General features: G+C 47.4%; 1 protein-coding gene across 4 annotated transcripts; it reads right to left on the bottom strand.

Annotated features, from left to right (window-relative positions):
* Nucleotides 1-1,948: 1,948 nt before the first annotated feature.
* Nucleotides 1,949-12,395, bottom strand: SMIM7 (small integral membrane protein 7; the record flags this gene model as incomplete). Of its 4 annotated transcripts, XM_082456307.1 has the most annotated exons (6): nt 12,253-12,335; nt 12,130-12,171; nt 11,730-11,863; nt 11,578-11,630; nt 7,416-7,506; nt 1,949-2,981 (listed from the first exon to the last, which is right to left on the bottom strand). In XM_082456307.1, exons 3-6 carry the CDS (start codon nt 11,807-11,809, stop codon nt 2,966-2,968), a joined length of 240 nt encoding a protein of 79 aa, XP_082312433.1. In that variant the 5' UTR covers nt 11,810-11,863; nt 12,130-12,171; nt 12,253-12,335. The 4 variants fall into 4 exon arrangements, with proteins under 4 accessions (XP_082312433.1, XP_082312434.1, XP_082312432.1 ...); XM_082456308.1 differs by lacking the exon at nt 11,730-11,863 and having other exon boundaries at nt 12,253-12,395; XM_082456306.1 differs by lacking the exons at nt 12,130-12,171; nt 12,253-12,335 and having other exon boundaries at nt 11,730-12,123.
* Between the last annotated feature and the right edge of the window lie 958 nt (nt 12,396-13,353).

A 13,353-nucleotide genomic window follows, 5' to 3' on the forward strand; every position in this document is an offset into this window, starting at 1 on the left:
TACAATGAACATGCATTGGCAGTAAGAAACTTTAAAACAAAATAAAACAAACAAAAGCCGCTAAAGCTACAGTGGTGGTACAGGACGATGTAGCCTTCCCGGGTACTCTGGGAAGTACCAGTGAGGGAAGCCAGCAAAGGTCACAACAATGGTGACCGCAGTGGCATTTATAACAGCGGATAAAGTACAAGTTCAAAGTACATATGAGAGGGCCAAGGTTAAAAAGAGATTTATTGACGCTGCACGACAGTTAAAAATGAGACCCATGAAGCCTCTCTGGCAGCCCAGAAAATATGAAGGAAATGATGTCAAAATGAAAACAGCACAGACTCACAGACATGGAAAAAAAATTATGGTCACCAAAGGGGAAAGGAATAAATTAGGAGTTTGGGATTAACAGATATACACTACTATACATAAAATAGATAAACAACAAGGATCTACTGTATAGCACAGGGAACTACATTCAACACCTTGTAAAAACCTATAATGGAAAAGAATAGGAAAAAGAATATATATATATATGTATAACCGAATCACTTTGCTGTACACCTGAAACATTGTAAATCAACTATATTTTAACTTAAAAAAAAGAAAAGAAAACAGCAGAACCCAAACTGCCTTACCGCTGTTGGAACTATGTCGAATATACCAATACATATAAGAAAAATGCTAGAAAAGGGATGGGAAGACAGGAAAAGGTTTTCCATGCTGGAAATTGTTTCCAATTTTTTTTAATGATGTGATTGCTCCTTTAACGGTCTGTGTGTGGACTGCTTGAATGAATGTAGGCAAGAAGAGAGACAATTCGGGCAGTGAGGACACCCATAGGTACTGAGTGCTTACTGGGCGCCACCCAGTCAAGCACCTGGCTCACCTTCAAGTTCACTGAACCTTTTAATAACACCAGTAGGTTTGACTTTCAGGCCTATTTTAAAGATGTGGAAACTGAGGCTTAGAGAGGAGAAATAACCAGCCAAGGCCCCATGAGCAAGAAGCAGATATGGGATTTGAACCCACATCTAACTGACCCAGAACATGAGCACTTACAAGCTGTGGGACCCTACGCACTCAAAATTCAAACTTGGGTAACCTTTGGTGCCAATGCGGGTTCTTGAAAAGCCTCCTAAAGATAAACACCCATGAGTTGCCACTTTAAAAATGGACAACAGCCTTTGATGTGCATCCCCCACAGCTCCACTGCTTATAAGAACTGAACAATGAGAAAACAGTTCTCCGGTGAAAAATACAACTATTGAAACAAAATCTTAATGACAGCATTCTCTTCTCCGAGCTCGATTCATCCCCACGACACACAAATGCCTCACCTCATTGAAACCTCAGCGCCCGTCTGAATAAGGCAGGGAGGTTTCCTCACATCATTCACATGGCTTGAGGACTGACCAGCCAAGATCTTGGCACGTCCGTTCCTGCTGACAAGAACACCGGCCTGCGCGAAGCTCGATTCAGCAGCCCTGTTCCCTGCTACTTACAAACCACGGGGTGATACTCGGCCCAGATTTGACAAGGGAATAAATTACAGAAGCTATGCAGTAGAATGAATTAGCTGAGCAGGAGGACAAGTGGACTTAACCCTGGCCTAGCAAAATCCCACCATTATCACTAACTCGTTCGATTCTTCCAGGTGCAGCCCGTCAAAATCATGTTTGCCCAATTCCTGCCCAACATTTACTGAACAAAAACTGAAAAGGAGTATCTAACGTTGCCTCTTTTCTGACTTTTTGACAGCCTCCACAATAAATGAATCCTAGGTGTTTCCCACAGTGTAATTTGAAACAACTCAAACTGAAAGTCAACTTCTACAGTAGAAATTAACACATTTTACATCAACTATATTCAATAATTAAAAAAAAAAATCCGATGAAAGTAACAAAAATAAAAAAAATTTACAAAGGACTTCTTGGTTAAAAAATGTATAAACAAAAGGTCCTTTTCATAAATGAGCTTTATTTTCAATGCTGTTTAGTTCTAAGAGCCTGCATATTTATTTATTCCTCCCACCAGGTTACCTGCAAGTTAGGATTTCAAAAACCACAACAAATAAATCAAACACCTGTAGGATCCGGGCACTGACCACCCAAGTGTCATGTTGGCGATTAAACCAGAGAAGCTTCTATGCAAAATGCTGTATTTCCTCCAATGAGGCTTGTTTTTCAACCTTGAAATCATCCACTTGAAAAGCAGACCCCAACTGAGTCCCAATATCACCACATAAATCACTCTCATTCTAGAAACTATACAATTAATGGCCCCAAAAGTTACTTTAATAGAGGGCTTCAAGGCAAGGCAAAGTTTCTCATAAAACCCCCATCCACCCTGCCAACTGCTCTGCACCTCTCTTCCACAGGAACCCATAACACTTCACCCTTCAAGCCCTGGGGACAACCTCAGCAGCATGGAGTGGCCAAGCAGAGCCCATTGGGATGGGGAAGGAATTTGGACACAGACGCAGCAACTATGAACTTGTTCATTCCTCACAAATGCAGTCCAATAAGAGGGTGCATCAAACTTAAAAGCCAACCTTTCTGTTTCAGATCCCTGGATAAAAAAGATTTTTAAAAATCTGTATAATTTGAACCAAAAAAGGATGGTTATTAAAAACAAACCAAGAAATACCCAGAAATGGGTTTCCAGTGAAAGTTTGGTAGAAGAAGGATTCTGATCTGATTAAACAATCTAGATACCACAGCCCCTCACATAAACACCCTTCAAACTCTTTTAAGTAGACAGCATTTCAAGGCAGAGATCAAAGTGAAAATATCTTTGAAAAGAAAACAGTGACGTGGCTGGGAAACTGTGCTCATCTTGGCGAACATTTTTTCCACCCACCACAAGCTTGGACTTTCTGGGAAGGTCACCGGTTTTCTGGGCAGAAACATTCTTGAAGTCGTCAGGAATGGAGGAAGAGACACTCTGAGAAGGTTTCTGGTTCTGTATCTGGAGCTCAGGAGCCAAAGAGCCTGGAAAAGTCAGAGGGCAGAAACATCCATGAGGATGGGAAGCGGTTGCCTTGAAAACACTTTCAGGAAATATTTTCTGGTTACTATCACTAAGATTATTTTACATCATTTTCTGATTTTGTAAGTAACTCTTTGTTACACAACAATGTGAACACACCGCTGCCAAACTGTACACTTAAAAAAAAAGTAACTCTTTTAAAAAGTATCTACTTGATATGAATCTAACATTTTATTTTAGCCCATTCTCTATCACTGCAAGTCAGTGGTGACTTTCATAAATAAAAAGACCTTTGAGTAAACAAACGATTATTAGAGATAACTCTGTTAACTGAAGAAAATCTGGAATAGAAAAGGCCTAGAAACTGTATAAATGTTCATGAAGTTTGGGAATAGGTTATGATACAGGCCTACAGGGGAAAACCACAGAATTGTTAAAAAGATACACAGTTGGCCCTTGAACAACACAGGTTTGAACAGCGCCAGCCCAGTTATACATGGATTTTTTTCAATAGTAAATACTGCAGTACTACACAATCCAAGGTTGGTTGAATCTATGGAAGCAGGACTGCAGATTCGGACGGCCAACTGTAAAGTTATACTCAGATTTTCGACTGTGAGGAGGGTCAGCACCCCTAACCCCCGTGTTGTTCAAGGCTCAATTGTATACAGGAACTCTCTGTATTACCTTTGCAACATTTCTATAAATCTAAACTCTTTCCAAAATAAAAAGGTTATTTGAAAAAATAACAACAGATGGGGCAGGAACAACTGGGTCACCACATGCAAAAGAATGAAGTTGCATCCCTACCTTACACCATATACAAAAATTAACTCAAAGTGGATCACAGACCTACTATTAAAACTACAAAACTTTTAGAAGAAAACTTAGGGGTAAATCCTTATAATCTTGGGTTAGGCAATGACTTCTTAGCTATAACACAAAAAGAACAAGCAACAAAAGAAATAGATACATCAGACTTAATCAAAATTGTACAATTTTGCGCTTCAAATGACACCATCAAAAAACTGAAAAGATAATCCACCGAATGGGAGGAAATACTTGCAAATCATATATCTGATAAGGCACTGGCATCCAGAACATAAAAAGAACTACAATTCAGTAATAACCTAACTAAAAAATGGGCAAAGGATCTGAAGACATTTCACCAAAGAAGATATACAAATGGCCAATGAACACATGAAAGCTCAATGTCATTAACCATTGGGGAAATGCAAATCAACCTTCACATCCACTAGGATGGCTATAATCAAAAAAACTGACAATAGCAAGTATTGGCAAGGATGTGGGGAAACTGGACCCCTCATACCCTGCTGATGGGAATGTAAACTGCTGCAGCTACTTTGGAAAATAGTCTGGCAGTTTCTCGAAAAGATAAATATAGTTACCATATGACCCAGCAATTCCACTCCTGGTTATATACCAGAAAGCTGAAAACTTAAGTCTGCACAAAAACTTGTACACAGATGTTTATATCAGCATTATTCAAAATGGAAACATTGCAAATATCCATCAACTGATGAGCAGATAAACAAACTGTGGCATATCCATACAATGGACTATTATTCAGCCACAGAAAGGAATGAAATACTGATAAACACTACAACATGGAAGAGTCTAGAAGGCATTATGCTGAATGAAGGAGGCCAGACACAAAAAGCCATATACTGTATGATTCCATCAACATGAAATACCCAGAATAGGCAAATCCATAGAGACAGAAAGGAGATCAATGGTTGCCCAAGGCTGGGGGAGGGAGGAATGGGAAGGAAATGCTTAATGGGTACTGGGTTTCCCTTTGCGGGGGATGGAAGTATTCTAGAATTAGAGAGTAGTGACGGTTGCACAACCATATGAAAATACTACAAAATACTGAATTGTGAAGACTGACTTCCACTTTTTACTTATTAAAACCCTTTTCCATGGTTTGACACTCATTTTCTCCCTATCTTCTCCCCGCCCATACTTTTTTAATGAAGATTTCAACATATAGAAGAGTTATAACAGTTCAGCAAACACCCACATACACACCACCTGCAATTAATGCTTTGCTTTACTGTGTATCTATCCATTGATCCATCTACCTTATTTTTCATGTTTCAAAGTCGCAGATATCAGTGCCCTTGGTCTCTAAACGTTCAGACACCTTTCTCCCTGTATTTCAAGTATTTTATGACTTTTTAAAATTTCCAATTGCGCTCAGCTCCAACAATACAGAAATGAGTACAGGGAATAGCAAACTATCCCTTGAGCCCACTAACTTCGTCAGCAATCACAGCACGGTCACCTCCGTGGACAGTCTGGAGTAGATCCTTCCAACTCTCTCACTGGAAGTTATTTCCCTCACACACTCACTCAGCATTTATTCAATGTTTACTGCGTGCAAGTCACAACTGACACCAGAGTGTGCATACAGGTGACACCCAACCTTCTTTACTTTCAAACCATTCTCCTGTGTAGACAGGACCTTCAGGCACATTATCAATGATGGTGTTGTGTCAGTTGGTCATATGGGTGTCCTTCCAGTTACCTGACTCTTCTCCTGTTCTTGGAGACTTAGGTGATTTCCAGTTTTTGATATCCTGAAAAAGCCAGTCACTGCCTCCCTGACAGAGCCCTTTCTGGAGAGAAGCTTCCCTCACTCACGGCATGTGCTGAAAGAGCTGGCCTAGGTCAGGGATCTGTAAAAAGCCACACAGTAAGTAGTTCAGGCTTCGTAAGCCTGCCAAAATGGTCCAACCTTGCCATTGTAGTGCAAAAGCAGTGACAGACATGGGCTCCATTCATGAAAACTTCATTCATGAAAATAGGCAGAGGGTAGATTTGGCCCATGAGCTGTGGTTTGCTGACCCCTGACCTATGTGGCTGGAAGCAGGAACCCCCAATCCAAGTAGATCTGGGTGACACCTAGATACTCCCAGAAATCAAAATCAGGACACTGGGCTACGGGCTAAGCTAGCCTTGGGCTGAGCTGGGAGGTCACAAAGCCTGAGGCTACCATCCTGGTCACAGGCCAGCAGGTAGAGCAGTAAAAGTAGCTAGTCAGGTAAGAGAGGACGATGAAGCCAATGGACAGAAAAGAACAAAATGATGAAAACACACCGAGTTCTTCTCTGCCCCCGACCTTTGCCAATGCTGCTTCTGGTGCTACTGTGCCTCTCTCCAGCTCTGCAAATGGCAGGCTTCCTCTCGTTCTGTAGGTCTTGATTTGAATGGCATCTTCTCAGAGAACCTCTCCCTGACCCTCCTAAACTGCAAGCCCCCTTCCAATTCTCCACCTCACAACTGATTTGTCCCCCTATTTGCTTATTTTACATCCCTGTTATTCTGTGCATTTGCTGAAGGCAGGGACTATGGCTGTTTTGGTCTCAACTGTAATCCCAGAGCACAGCCCTCAAAAGACAGTTCTGAATAAATAAATGAAAGAATGGATAGGTGGGAATCTAGAGAGACAAAGGCTGGAGGAGCGCCCCAACACTTCTACTTCCTGTGAGAGCTAGTTATACTTCCTATACTCTTCTGCAAATTCCTTGATCTCTTCATGAGCCCTCTCTGTACCTAGGCAGGCCTCATGTGAGCTCCCAAAAAGGGCCTCTCTGGGCATACATTACAGCCCTCATTCTGGGCTCTAAAATACTTTTCAGCAGCACAGAAACCCCTCCTCCCCCGATCTCCTAAGTCCTGGAATCATCCCCTCAAACAGCCACTGGGCTGGCACAAGGACCGCACAGCAACCCCAAATTCAGCATCTCAATGACTCAAGACAGTCAACTTTTCACTCTCTTCCTCTTTAGGGGAAGCACATGGAGATGGACACAGCCTGGCCCAGAACCCCAGATTCTCCTTGTTTTTTTCCCTGAGTCTGTTTACTATGAGTCTCATAATTCACTAACAGCATGGTCCTGACACTGAAAGGAAAACCAATCCAATTGGATTTTTTTGCCTAATGAGAAAATAAAATAGGCATAAAAAGCAGAAATAAAGCCTGAATACACTTCTGCTGGCTTCCAGCAGGCTGGGAGCAAGACCCGGCAGCACGCTAGCCTTTCAAGACGTATTTTCCACTTCGGTCAAAGTCAAGTATAGGCTAAGCACAATCCACAGAGCTGGCGAGAGGTGATGGAGCCATGGGCTCAGGGGAAGGCATCTCTTGGCAGCCTCTGCTGAGGCACCGGGCACAGCCAGGACGTGAAGAACGCCATGTTCCAATCGAAGCTCCAGCCTGGACTGCAGTGACATAGTTTAATTCCTATAGACCCCAGTTTCCTCTCTAGTGTGGAGAGTTCTTACTTTGAAAGCAGAAAGCATGACACAAAAGTGCAGACTGTGAGGACAGAAAACGACCATCAGAGGGTCATTCTAGAGAACGACCCTGAGGATAATGACAACGAAGGAGAGAGGCGGGCTGGACTTACACGATCATGCAGAACATCATGAAGACATTCCATAGGGCGATGAAGATTCGAAAATATCTGAGGCTCAGCAAGAACTCCCGGATGTTGTCACCTGGAAAGTCAGAAAGCATTTTCACAAGCAGTGCTAACATTTCTGTTGTCACTGCTGCAGTGTGCTTCTACCCACCCCACACCCACTGCCCCCATGTTCCAATGGCAGCATGGCTTTTCATTTGGGCCACCTCTGTTCCCCAGCCCTGAGCACTCAGGCTATAGCTGCCACTGACCAACCCCCTGAGAGGACCAAGCACTCAGCCTCTGATTGGCTCAGGGAAGGGCACGTGACCCCAGTCTGTCCAATGAGAGCCAGCCCTGGGACTTTTGCCTGAACTACCGGGAAAGAGGCACCTGCTTTCTGCCAGGCTAGCTGGACTGCAAAGATGTAAGCCCAGTCCTCTAAGGCAGGGTGCAAACCATGGCCTGTAGGCCAAAGCTGGCCTCTGCCACCTATTTCTGTATAGCCCATGAGTGAAGAATGTTTTTTATATTTTTTAATGGTTAAAAACAACAACAACAAAGTATTTGTGAGCCACAAAAATTACATGAAATTCAAATTTCAACAGCCATAAAGTTTTATTAAAATACAGCCATGTCCACTCATTTACATATTATCCATGACTACTTTCAACTTACAGAGGTGAACTGTTGCACCAGAGACTCTACGGCCCACAAAGCCTAAACTATTCATGATCTGGCCTTCTACAGAAAAACGTGCCAAGCCCTGCTCTAGGGTCACCTTTGTCAACACAAGCCAGCCTGATAGTAAAACCAACCCAGGAGGAAAAGAGAGCTGGGGAGGGTCACAAGCTGGAGAGCCAGTTTAAGCCCTGAATCCACATGTGCCCAAGGACCATTCTACCCTTCGATGTTTCAATTTGCTTTAGCCACTTTGAGCTGGTTTTCAGTGTTTACAACTGAAAAAGCATACTAATTCAGGCAAGCAGAATGGGAGTTATGCTTTGGTGACGACTAACTCTAGTCCCCTCTGATGCCAACGAACAGAAACCACTCCAAGAAGAAGGAATTTGGTACATTAAGACTCCAGAAGGACTTCCCTGGTGGCACAGTGGTTAAGAATCCGCCTGCCAATGCAGGGGACATGGGTTCGAGCCCTGGTCGGGGAAGATCCCACATGCCGTGGAGCAACTGAGCCCGTGCGCCACAACTACCGAGGCTGCACTCTAGAGCCCGCGAACCACAGCTACTGAGCCCACGCACCTAGAGCCCGTGTCCTGCAACAAGAGAAGCCACCACAATGAGAAGCCCACACACTGCAACGAAGAGTACCCCGCCCTCGCCGCAACTAGAGAAAGCCCATGCGCAGTAACAAAGACCCAACGCAGCAATTAATTAATTAATTAATTAAAAAAGAAGACTCCAGAGACTCGGGTTCCAGGACCTTCCTCTGGGGTTCTGAGTTGATTCCCCAGCCTCTTGAGGCCTCCAGAATGAAATGAACGGATCCAGATTAGATGATCTACAAGGGTGTTACCCAAAGTGTCATCCACAGACCAGAGATGGAACACCGGGCAGGAGCTCAGAAACTTCCACAGCAACCCAACATGACCGCCACCTGGCACTGCTGCACCATCCAAGCGCATGAAGAGCACAAGGTCTTGCTCTACATGGTTTAGACAAGTCCAGTGCTGTCCATGCCACAGGGCTAGCGACACGTAGCAGCATACCCTGTATAAGTGTTGGCCCAGCACAGACTGCAAATGTCAGAGACAGATCCGTTCCCAGAATGTCTTCAAGGCACTGCTTGGCAAGGCCCTTCTCTGAGCCCAGGATCACAAAAATAGCCTCTCTTACCATGAACAAACGCTGACTAAAGGCCACTCATCCCAGGGAGTAGCTGAGTGCAGGGGATACAGGGAGGAATGAGACACATGTCCCTGCCCTAAGGAGCTCACAGGGAGAACAAATACTAAGCAAGTAACCACACACCTGATTATTCACTAGGACAAGTGCCATGGGAGCTATAATGGGGGAACCCGACCCGGCGTGAATCGGGAGGCGGGTGGGGTCAGAAGAAGTCTCACTGGGAAACTGTGAACTCCAACCTTAAACGTGAGCTGGGGACTTCCCTGGTGGTGCAGTGATTAAGAATCTGCCGGCCAATGCAGGGGACACGGGTTTGATCCCTGGTCCGGGAAGATCCGACATGCCGTGGAGCAACTAAGCCCATGCGCCATGACTACTGAGGCTGTGCTCTAGAGCCCGCACGCCTAGAGCCCATGCTCTGCAACAAGAGAAGCCACCGCAATGAGAAGCCCACGCACTGCAATGAAGAGTAGTCCGGGCTTCCCGCAACTACAGAAAGCCAGCGCACAGCAACGAAGACCCAACGCAGCCAAATAAAACATGGGCTGGAGTTTACTGACCTTCCACAGAGGTGACGTGGGCCTACATGTGCCCCAGTTTCCTCCTGTGTAAATGGGGATGGTGGGGGACTGTGAAGGCTGCAGCACAGTGCCTTACAGGACACTCTCAATAAATGAAGCCACTGTGATATTAGGGATCAGCCAGGCAGAGGATGGAGGGAGAGGAGCATGATCTACAGGGTCAACTGCCAACACAGAGTCCTAGTCTGAAGGAGCCTAGCAGGGAGCCCCTGATCAGAGGGAAGCCACCGTTCTGACTATCCTTGTCACCAATGCTCCCGCCACTTTCGAGCCCACGTGGCCAATCTCCCACCTACCATAGCTCCAACTCAGATCTATAGATCACAGCCCCAGGGGCTGGAATAGTGCCTTCCATGTAGTGGGTAAGCAACATATACAGCTGCTGAATGAACGCATGAATGAACAGACGGACAGTCTAGTGATTGAGAGGACAACCTCTGGAGTCAGAAAAACCCAGGCTCAAATCCCAATGCTGTCGCTGATTTGCTGTGTGGCCACAAACAAGTTGAGCCACATCTCTGAGCCTGAGTTTCCTCATCTGTAAAACGGGAAAATGCTCCTTACCTTTTAGGAATGGAGGTGGAGTGAAACACCCATAGGAAGTACCTAACAAGGCAGCCACCACCTGGCAGGCCCCCAATAAAGGGAGCTGTCAGACTGCCTTCAGATTCGCTGCCCCTTAGGGTTCCTATTGTCCTCATGCAATGCTCCATCATAGCACCCACCACCTTGGCCGCAATGCCACCTCCTCAGAGGGCCTTCCCTCCACACAACCCAGCCAGAGCAGCAACCCCACTGCTATCCTCCCGACATCTTCTTCTTCACTGTCTGTTCCTTGTTTAGGGACTGTTTGTCCCACCCCATAGGAGTACAACCCAAAGGCAGGAAGTACTTCTGTCTTGTTCCCTGCTGTGTCCCCAGCATCTAGCACAGTGGCTGGTACAGAGCAGGTGTTCAATAAATGTTTGGTGAACGAATGAATGAATGGATACAATAGTCATGTACAGGTCCCATTAGAGTCCAAACAGTCACATGTGTCAATTTAGCAGGAAGTATATATTCTAGGGCCTCCAGGGTCCAGGCATGTAAAATGATACAAAGATAAGGGGGCGGGGGCTGGGATGAGGTAGAGGCCACAGGCCCGGCTTCAGTGGGGTCCTCCTTCTCAACTCCTATTCAACAGGTGTCAAAAGGTCGCTTGAACCCCAATTTGTAGAATGTTCCAATTTTTCTTGAAAAATCATACATCTGAATCTTTATATGACATCTCCTGATTTATGTGAAAGCTAATCTAATTGAAAATTAAACAAACAGGCCTACAGCATTCTGGAAACAATAGGGTGTTCATTCATTCACTCATTCATTCATTCATGCTGGAATGCTGGAACTACAAGGACACAGATGAGCCAAAACAAGCTGGAGCCTCTTCTCTGGAGCTTAAGGTCAAGTGTGAGAGCTAGATATTAGCCAAATGACAGCATACATAAAAGAAAATTATAACTGTAAGAAGTGATATGAGCGCTGACCTATGCAGGGAGGTCTGGTAGGAGAAAGCAGTGGATGACAGAGGTGGGTAGAAGGAACAGCACAAACTCAGGCACACACACACACACACACACACACACACACACACACACACACCCCTAAAAGAAAACTGGTGAAAAAGAACTGTCCTCTCTGAAATGTACCAATTCCAGGGTACAGAAAGGAGGCCTTACCTGTGCTGGGCTCCCTCGACTCCTCCCCAAAGCCTTGCGTGTCCTTCTTTTTCCTACAAAGAGAAGCAGACAGTGACCACTTTCAGTAGGACAAACAGACCACTTAGTCCCCGGGCCCTGATCCCCAGCTCAGAGGGGAGCTCTAGCCCTACCGTTGGTTTGCTGTGTGACCTCTTTTGCGCGGTTCAGTGATGTTCCCTGGGCCACCCATTGCCCAGCCAATCACAGCCATGCCTGCAGCCACCGACGGGGTGGAGAGAGTGGTTCGAGGGAGCCAGGTGCGGGGCTGCGGGTACAGATTAGGGCTAAGAGATTCTCGGGGGATGGGTCTGAGGCTCTCATGGGTGCGAGCAGAGGGATCCCGCGGGAACTGAGAGTCCGCAGTTCAAGTCTCGGCGGCGCGGAGAGTCACAAAAGGATGGACCCGGTTGGAGGCGGAACTTGGGGGCTGGGACCTGGGGGCGGGGCCGGCGGCGTAGGGCGTGCTCACGCTCGCGAAGGCGGGGCTACGGGTCCCCCGGATGGAGCCAAGGTCCAACGCGGCCTACTCACAGCTTAAAGTTGAGCACCGCCCCGGCGTTCATCAACAGCGTCCTGCAGAGGGAGAATGCGGTTACCTGGACAGTCCCCACCCTGTCGGGCCCTCACGTCCCATCCTCTGGTCCCCCTAATTACCCAAACAGCAGGATGTCCCCGATCATTGTTACGGCCGGAGCGTCCGTCAGAACAGGAAGCGGAAGCCTTGGGAAGGGAGGGGAGAGGAACACGAGCCGACCAATCTCGAAGCAGCTCTGGAGAGGACTGGACCAATCAAAGACCAAGGCAGGCAGGGTCCCGCCTTCTGCAGGCCAAGCCCCCTAAAGAAAGAGCGAGCGCCGCTCCTTGCTATAAAGGCCTGGGGAGGGTAACCAAGAAAGGGCGGGGCGACAGCATGACGTCACCCAAGGGGGCGGAGCCACCTGGGGCAGGGTTGGGTAACGGATTGGAAGCCTTTCGCGCATGCGTGAGAGGCCAGCCAGCCAGAGCACTAGCCCAGCGGCTTTCCCTTCTGCCGGGCTGGGCTCTCGGATGCGGCTTCTGGAGAAACGGTGCCCCCTGATCATTGAACTGCATAGGGGAATGAGTCCTGATGCAGTGGGCTCTACCGGGCATGGACGCCCCGACTGTTGTACTCCAAAAGGACCTCCTCCTGGGCCTCACGGAAGGCGGGATCCCCACTAGGCAGGCACTACCCGGCGCGGGGGTCCCGACTGAGCGGTTCCCTCGGAGGACGGGATTCCTTGCGCGGCACAGAAATCATGATTTACAGAGGGCTGGGATCATGACAGCTCGATAGAGGACGGGGCTCCTGACCGAATGGACCCTATGGGGCACGGGAGTATGGGGTTCACAACTGATCTGGTCCCACGGGGGATGGAGGTCCGGATCCAAGGGCTCCACAGAGGACGTGGGTCCTGATCAGCCCCAGAGGAACGCGGTCCTGAATGGTCCGTCCCGCCTGGGTGGGCTCCGTGAGGAACGGATCCCGCCCCCCTCCAAGGACAGATCCCCTGTCCAACTCACACTCCACGGGGACCCCGCACCCCGCCTGGCTGGGCTGAATGGGGTCGTGATGGCCCGAGGGACAGAGTGTGGGACATTGGACCGACCGGGCTCCATGGGACTGGACGGTCCCACCCCCCGCCCCAAGGCCAGCCAGCGGTCGCCCCTCCTCTCCCGAGGGGGCAGGGTTGGGGGCGGCGCCTGGCGGGCGGGGGCGGGTCCAGTGGGGGGGGG

The sequence above is a fragment of the Balaenoptera physalus genome, assembly GCF_965194825.1.
Source record: "Balaenoptera physalus genome assembly, chromosome: 3".
Classification (NCBI taxonomy): Eukaryota; Metazoa; Chordata; class Mammalia; order Artiodactyla; family Balaenopteridae; genus Balaenoptera; species Balaenoptera physalus.